The sequence below is a fragment of the Oryzias melastigma genome, linkage group LG6, assembly GCF_002922805.2.
Source record: "Oryzias melastigma strain HK-1 linkage group LG6, ASM292280v2, whole genome shotgun sequence".
Taxonomy (NCBI): Eukaryota; Metazoa; Chordata; class Actinopteri; order Beloniformes; family Adrianichthyidae; genus Oryzias; species Oryzias melastigma.
The window spans coordinates 14286258-14295020 of NC_050517.1; the positions used below are offsets into that span (position 1 = coordinate 14286258).

General features: G+C 39.1%; 1 protein-coding gene across 18 annotated transcripts in view; it reads right to left on the bottom strand.

The window, feature by feature from the left end:
- Positions 1 to 8763, bottom strand: part of LOC112152867 (neuronal cell adhesion molecule) — an 85829-nt gene that overhangs the window by 932 nt on the left and 76134 nt on the right. For 9 of the 18 annotated variants that reach the window (XM_024282689.2, XM_024282686.2, XM_024282683.2 and 6 more), the window contains 8 exons: positions 8403 to 8604; positions 8209 to 8331; positions 7707 to 7883; positions 6049 to 6108; positions 5708 to 5827; positions 3876 to 4037; positions 3259 to 3390; positions 2855 to 2933 (listed from right to left, as the gene is read on the bottom strand). In XM_024282689.2, the coding sequence (XP_024138457.1) occupies positions 2855 to 2933; positions 3259 to 3390; positions 3876 to 4037; positions 5708 to 5827; positions 6049 to 6108; positions 7707 to 7883; positions 8209 to 8331; positions 8403 to 8604 (1055 nt within the window). The remainder of the gene's footprint in view (positions 1 to 2854; positions 2934 to 3258; positions 3391 to 3875; positions 4038 to 5707; positions 5828 to 6048; positions 6109 to 7706; positions 7884 to 8208; positions 8332 to 8402; positions 8605 to 8763) is intronic. The other 9 variants (XM_024282692.2, XM_036212296.1, XM_036212295.1 and 6 more) reach the window with 4 other exon arrangements.

Below are 8763 nucleotides of genomic sequence, written 5' to 3' on the forward strand. Positions count from 1 at the left end.
ATATTTTTTTTTGGATTTCAAATATTTATGGCCCCAAAATATCTCCATAGACGTGAAGAAGTCATGACAAAAACAGAAAACTCAACGCAAATCAATGATATGAATAAAGTTGTTTTCAGCCAAACATTTCAAGCACAACAGGAACCACAACCTTTGCTAAATGCATTAAACATCTGCAAAGAAAGGCTTCTTTGCTTCTCACATATTTAAAAACATCCACAAGCTCATGATTGGTCCTAATACTCAAAAACAAGAAGCGATTATCAGCAAAGCACTATGGGAGAAAAACGTGGTGCGGATGAGCCATTCTGAGGAGAGCTGAGGACGATGAAGGCTGGATGGTAAATATGCAGTTGGATGACAGCAAGCATTTTTCTCCACAGTGACTGTTGGATCCCCTCAACCCCACCCGTCAACACCCCCCTTACCTGCTGCTACACCTCTAAGACTTCCAGATAATTCCAACAATCTCAAGACGCCACTGGACGAACACAATCAGGGGAATTCCTGAGACCTCTCTTGATTTTCTCCAACTGAAGTTAGATCCCCTTATGCATCAATTATTATATTTGCATAATATTTATTCCAACTTTACTCTTTAGCTGGTCTACGTACTTATTTCATCAGGGGCCATTAAATCTATATTCTTCCATTATAAATAAATTACTAAAATTCTACACATTTTTTTTGTGAACGATAGAACGATTTCCCCTGAATGAAATGTGCATTTTGAACATATAAATCAGCACACCTCATGTTCTTTGTGAATCTATAGAAGAACATATTTGGGGGAGTGCCATGAAACCGTCAGCGTTACTCCGAAATACTTTTTTTTTTTTTTTTTTGTAATTCCAAATGTTTTTGCAATATTAACAATAATGATATAACCCAGGGGTGTCAAACATATGGCCCGCGGGCCGGATCCGGCCCTCCAGATGGTTTAATCCAGCTCAGTCATTAAGAGAAAAAAATTTAAGGATGTTGGAGGACAAAAAGCAAGTTTTGAGCTCATTCCTGTGGCCGAGTTAAAGTTCTGCAAAGAAATGACCGCAATGTGCAAGTCCACCACTAGGTGGAGCAAAGGAAAAGCAGCCAACAGGAAAAGGATTTTTTTATTTCGCACACTTGAATGTCATTGGGAAATTTCAGGATTTGAATCCCAATATTGACGATCTGGCGAAGGCCGAGTCTCAGGAGGTTAACTCCAAATTGTTATGTTCACAAATGTTTGTTTAATTTTTCACTGATTTGCACATTTATATTCTAGGCAAGGTGTTTTTTTTTTCTTTTTTCTACAGCCCCCTCTTGAGTTTATTATCAGGATTTTGCCTCACTGTCAGATATAAAAAATATTCAGTCTGTGTAAAACTGAATAAACCATTAAAAAAAAAAGTGAAATCCATTTATTTAAAATTCTATGTGAATGAATCTGTAATAATAGTAATAATAAATGATTAGGCTACTAGGTTGTCTAAACATTTCTTCCAACTGAGAAAAAACAAAACAAAAACAAAGCTACAGATAGCAAGTTGACCATTGGTTATTATCCTATCATGGTACTGGTCCGGCCCGCTTGACCCAAAATGAGTTTGACACCCCTGCTCTAAACAGCTATTTATTTGCTACAAATAAAATACATTTTTATCCTTCAAAGAATCAGCAGTGTGCTTCTTCAAATAAACATTAACTCTTATATTGTGTTCGGGTCAAAATTGACCCATTTTCAGACTTTCAAACACGTCAATTTTGACCCAAACATGATATAAGAGTTAAATGGATCGACTTAAAGCTCATTTATTGAGAAAAAAAATTTGGGGGGAGATTTTTTGTCAATTTTCAAACAAATAGACACTAAAGTCCATAAAAATACTTTCAATTCTTTTAAAGAAAAATGATTAAAAAAAATATCTTTCACCAGGTGACAGGTGTTAATCAAAAAATCAAATCATTTTTTAAATGCTTATTAAAGGTACGATTTAGCCTACTTTTATTCATTTCACAGCATCAATTACCTCTTTTAAACTCAACTTTGCTTCCATCACACATGCGTTTAGATTCATTTGTATCCACATCCTGCATATCTATTAGTAAACAACAGTTTCAATGAACAAAAATCAAAATGCTAAACAATGTGTGAGATTTAATGTCCATGCATATTATGTATCTCTGTTATATACGTTTTTTATGTCCATTTAACATATTTACGTCTACGTTATACAAAAAGGAATATAAAATACAAAAGCAAGACCGTTATAGAATCTGACTTACAAAATAATATTTTAAAAAATGCTAATTATACAGAGTTAAAGTGCTTCATTTTTCTGCGTGCAACATGATAGCAACCCAGAGGGAGGAGGATGCTGGGAAAATACATCGAATGTTGGAAGCCATTTGCAGCCCAGTCAAGCATTGTACGAGACAACGTGTTGAGACGCTAAACCTCACAAATGTTGTTTATGAATAGCTTATTAGCTGGAATGGGATTCAATGCAAACATTTAAGTTGGAATGAATGTAGCTTATTCAACGTTTTTTGTTTTGTTATAACAGTCTTCCTTAAGCTTTCAAACCATTGGAGACACCCCCTCACCTGAAGAATCCCCCACCACACATTGTAAAGTCATGCACGGCATACAAGACCCCAGATGTCTCAAAAACAAGAACAAACAACAGCAACAAGTAATGTTTGAATGTGGGAGGAGTCCAGACTGAGGGCACTTCTTCTTCTTCTTCCGCTTCTTGCGATTGAATCTGGATTATCGGCGAGAAGTGGGAGCTTCAGCCCACAGAGAGGGCAGATCTGGGCCAGGGGAGGGAAAGATGGGGCACCCCAAAACCAGGTCGCTTTCTCTCACCTGTATTCCCCAAAGGGACAGTCATCGTCTCTCATGGGCTGAAACTCTGGGTCTGTGTGGGCGTCCTCCTTCTCTTTGACTGATGAGAAGCAAAACAAGTCAGACGAAGGCGCTCAAGCAGTAAAGTCATTAAAAAAATGTGTTTTCTAAAAATCTAATCATTGTAGCAACACTGAAACATAAAATTCCTCCCATAATCATGATAGATATTTGTCCTAATGTCTAAAAGATGCCGAAATGAGAACGCTGTTATTGCAAAACACACTGATAATGGCTCACAGCTTGGTCTGATTTACACCCCGAAAGCTGAAACTGTTCAAAATCTCATTTTAGGGTGCCATTAGGGATAACTGATTTCACTGAACTGCAGCCTAATATGTTTGCATGCTGGTGTTTGTTCTTACCAGGGTACTTCCCTCCTTTATTTCTCTGAATGAAGCAGATGATGAGGAGGATCAGGATGAGCAGAGCGATGGCACACATGAGGCCTATGAACCATCCCTGAGTGGCGATGTCCACCTGTCTGCTCACCATCGCTGTCCAAAAGAAGGCAAAGACCAGCATCTCAAATTCATGGTCACAGCACATATTCCATCAAGGGGTTGTCTATCCACAACCGTGTGCTGATTGGATGACAGGATTTTCTCATCTCTAATAATTGGAGATTTACATCAGCTCTTGTTAGAGGAAGCGTTCATGTTAGAGAAGTTCTTAGCAGTGGCTTGAGCAGCATCAGTTTAAATTACAGACACACAGACGATCACAATTACACACACAAATACACATTTAAAGAGGGTAATATACATTAACTAAACATTTACTTAAGATTTTGCTTGTGCGATTTGCTAATCTCGTCTTTCGCAAGAATATAAACCATTCACTCATGCACTCTTTTAGAAGACGTCACTCTATCACTATAAATCTATAGAACTCATGCTTGACGATGCACGACAACACAACGCCACAAACTATCCAACACGGCCACGCAAGGACGAAGGCTGCATCCCAGGGATTGCCTCACCTGGGACTGTGACCACAAGCTCGTCGGACGAGTGCGGCGGCTGGTCGTGGTGACCATAGGCCACCACGCGGACCCTATAGGACAGGCCAACCTTTAAGCCCTTCAGCTTAACATTCTGAGAGCCATTCACAAGCTCTTTCTGCCACTCCTCTTCACTTTCACCTGTAGGAAACGTTTATGATGTGAGATTTGTTTCGAGCGTGGCTTCTACTGAGCCATGGAGGTCATGGAGACACGATGGATGATCTACCGGTATGGATGTTCACTACAATCAATAGGAATTGTTTATGGAGTTCATGAATGGGTTATTGTGGTGGCCCCAAAAGCTGAGTGTACTACAATACAAAAAATATATGAAAATCTCAACAGATTAACAGCTTAGATACAATTTCAAAGCACTAATTTTGTGTAAAATGAGATTAAAATGAGGAAAACATTGTTGGCTGTACAAGTACACTAATTTTCTTTTTATCTATTGTAAAAGTGTTTCTTGAATTAATTAATTAATTAATTTAATTATGATTATGCCATTTTCAGACTAAATCAAAAACCAATGTTGTTTTTTAGGACATAGTTTCTGCAGAGCGGCAGGAGTTCATTAGAAATTTGCCTCTGTTCAGGAATGTTGTTGGGGTGTAAGCCTGCCCCTACTGTCAATCATCCATGAGTTTAAACTCTCTCCCGCTTGCTAACAGCCCCTCAAGCTAACTGTAGCTGTACAGTTTTTAGCCACGTCACACCTATAGGTGTTTTTCAATGGAATTGTTTAGCCTGCTTCTGATTCACAATGACTTGAATAAAGAAAAAAATATTTTATTTATATTTGAGAAAAAAAGCCATAATAAAAGGATAAAAACACTAAAAACACAATTTTTGTTAAAGTTTCCTCATGGCTAGCTATGCTAGCTTGATAGCTTTAAGGCTTTCAATTTAATCAAGGGCGAAAAGTATCCCAGCACAGTGACAATCTGCTGAAAATGACATACTTAAGTTTCTTCCAGCTAGCTGGGAGGCTACATGTATGCTAGGCTTTACATTTAGCTAGGTTGGGAGGTTAGATTTAAATTTGTATAATTCTTTCATTAGCTTAGCCACCAACTCTCAAATTTCTAGAAATTGGATGAGTGTTGGAGCATAAAAAAACACCTTGCTTTGTTTTGGAGTTCTTTTGGTGCCTTAAAGCTTGGCAAAAACTTAATTAACTGGAAAATTGCAGTCAAAACTGAAGCAAGATATTGAGTAAACAAAAAAATGTAGCATATTAGCATATAGATGAAGAATTAGCTATGCTAAAAGCAAGGATAGTTAGTAAATGGTTTGTTTTTTTTTAATTGTCACTTTACATTTGTGCTATAGGGGCCACCATACATTCACAATGGGCTCAAAATGAAATGTGCTGCAACTAATGGCTATTAGCAACATTTCCTAAATGAGTATTATTGCATTTTTTTCTCCACAATCTAATCCATTCAACTGTTGATGAAGGAGTTATAATACATTAGTTTTTCCATCCTACTGCAGGTGGATAAAAACAGTGGGAGGCACTTGAGTCAAACTCATCCTGCATAACAAGAATGTTTGATTTGCTTTTCTCTCATGTTTGCTGCTTTAATTGCATTCACGTTGGAAATGAAATGAGTCTAGTCAGTATACCAGCAGCAGCACTGAGCAATTAGCAATCCAATCACAGGAAGCCACTTTTACCACATCTGGATCTGGACTGGTAAAAGCCAAAAGCTTTGCCAACATTTCTATTCACCTGCACATGCCAGTAACAAAGAGTTGGTCTCTTGGTGTTTGATGAAAGAGTTGAGAGAAACACTGATGCTTACTGTTGTTTGCTATGTACTCTACATAAACATTTCTTTCTGGGCCCCAGTATTCCCAACTGATCAGGGCACCATCATCTCCAACCGAAGAGCTAACGTTTGCGAAAGGACTCGCCGGTCGCTCTGTGCACACGAGAGAAGAGACAGCTATCAAGAGCAGGCAGTCGGACAAGATTGTTGATCAAAGGACAAGTCAATAAAGCTTCGCCTCTATATTTGCCATGATACGTTCACTTAGTACAATATTTATCAAGCAAGCTTCAAAACAAAAAACGGAGACCTAATGAAAATGATTACGACATGAGTCTAGAGACGTGCACTAAAAATCTCAGCACAGTCTGTACCCTTGAGTGGCGGATGACCTGCTCGTGACCATACTTTAGGGTGAGATGTTTGGCTCTGACCTGCAAACAACATTCAGAGGGGTAAACACGGCACAGGACACACACATGAAGGAGACGTGTGCAGACATTTTACACAGGAGACGCACAAAAGCCACTGCGTGATGAAATGCCAAGCTGCGCATAATTAACATGCCAAGCACATCCTTGCCATGCAGGGAAGAAAGCAGATAAAGGTGGGTCTCTTTTTTTAAACAAAGTTTTTCCCGTTTTTTTTTTCTTTTTTTTAACTCTAAGTAGTATTACTGGAACTGAAGCTCAAAATATGTTCTGTTACATTTCAAAAGCATTTTGTAGACAATATTGTCAAAAGCGACTTTAAGGTATCATTCAATCGGGGGGGTTCCCCAAGGACGCAATAACTGTCAAGCCTGAGAGCTGAACCAAGATCAAGTGATTGACAAACAGCTTAAAAAAGAAAAAACTCAATGGCAGGAGGGTCATGGACAAGACTGATTACATGCAAATCTCACATCGTTAGGCAAGCACATAGGATTACATAAATGATCTCTGAGATTCGGAAAAAACCCAGAAAAATGTGAAGTCATTCCATCCAAAATGAGTGGAAACTATCATAGCTGCAAAGAAATTACATTTTAAAGGCATGTGTGCCCTAACATATATCATCTATGGTAAATGGTCATTTGATTCACCACCATCAAGATTAGGGATATTCAGACTGTCTCACTCGTGGGCCACAAATGGTTCTAAAATTTGACAGAACGGACGAATCAAGAGGAGATTTGTGGCGTCTTTTGGTATTTCACCTTGTTAAATAAAGAAATAACATCAGGACAAAAACATGCTTTAATTTTACTTTTAAACTGTGTTTTTTCTTCTCATTTTAGTGACATTTTCACCGATGGGTTGATTGGGTTGCGTTCAAGTGGGATTGGAATAATCTGAAAAACGCCTGTCCAACTCACAAATGAATATCGAAAAACAACAAATCTTCAAACACTACATGAATGCAGAATAACTTTCTGTGCCTAAACAATGGTGAATTTATTTGTAGTTCACCATCTATGGGGAGACACCTGAACTACACAAAAAATAAAACAATATGAAAAATTAAAAGAATTTATTCCACTTTGGCAGGCGGGCCAAATTAAACAGATTAAAGGGCTGCATATGGCCCCCGGGCCGTAGTTTTTCCATCCCTGATGTAGATGATGTTCCAAGTGAAGCTCTAATCTACGTGGAACCAAATCCTCCTCAGTATGCAGGAGAAAATGAGTTACTAATAACTAAAACTATTCTCCATTCTCCATTTTCAGGCTTGATTTCACAAATTATTTTTGCTTTTGACATTTAAAAAAGGTCTATGGTGACACATTCAACGCTGAAACGTAACATTTAGGGTTTTAAGTTGTTTCAAATGAAGATTTATTTTTCTGGAGCACATTTAAAACAAAATTGAACTTTTATGTCTTCTATTTAAATGAAAAAAATGTAGACGGCCTCACGCTAAAACGTTCTTAAAACTTTGTTTTTTGTTGTGTATCTTCCTCAAAAGAATAATAAATGTGTTTGGTGACATGCGTACTCAGATTTGTTGACTTGTTTGTATGAACAAAGGGGTAAAACCTCGACTGACTTACCTTCGTCCACCATGATGAGCGCTTCCTGAGTAATGGCTGGGCCTGCTCCAATTTTAGTTTTTGCATTCAAATAAAACCTGTAGCGTGTGCTGGACTGGAGGTTTGGCAAAGTGACTGAGGTCTCATTGGCAGCCAGAGCCAGCACCTCTTCCTCGCCCAGCTCATTGGAGTTATTGACTACAAGGATGAAGGATGGATGACAAGAATGGTGGGATTGGAGAGGGAAGGGGGGGTTGGAATTGGAAAGCAATGAAGTAAGTTGAATAAATGGAGGAGGTTGTAGATGGGGCGTAAATGAAGGGGGGGAAATGGGTTGAGAAGATAACAGTAGGGAAATAGAAATGACCAATTGTTAATTTGTGCTGCTGTATTCGCCAAAATAAAATATTAGATTACGGTATAAGACATGGAAAAGAGTGACATACGAAAACTACACGCTACATGGAAGACAGCGTCCCCAGTGTGAGTTACAAATGTATTCTGCTGTGAAGAAACATCTCACCTGGCTGGTATTTGAGGGTGTAGCCAGTGATGTGCCCGTTAGGATCGTAAGGAGGACTCCACTGAAGGGTTAAGGAATCTAGGTTTGGGTTAGAAACTACCAGAGAAGTAGGAGGTCCAGGAACTGGAGAAATAGAGAAATAAATTAACATCCACAGATGCCAGAAAATAATCAGATAGTGTTTGTGGTCTTACCTCCCTCAGGCGTGCTAAAGTGCTTGGTTGTGCTCGGGGGACCTTCTCCTCTCCCGTTGAAAACCCTCACATAGAAGGAGTAATCGCTGAAGGGGTGTAGACCAGGCAGGACGGCGTGGCTGCGGTTTCCACTGAAGGTGAGAATTTTCTCCACACGATCGGGGTGATGCCTGTGGATGCCATGTTCTCTCCAGTAGTGCACCTGCAGGAGGCAATACACCAGCTGAATCTAAACTCACAGCGTTCAGACATGTCCATACACAACAGGGCCAGCACAGGGTATAGGCAAGCTAGGCGGCCGCCTGGGGCACCATCGGCCAGAGGTGCCCCAAATAGTAATGATTTTTTTTTTTTTTTTTTT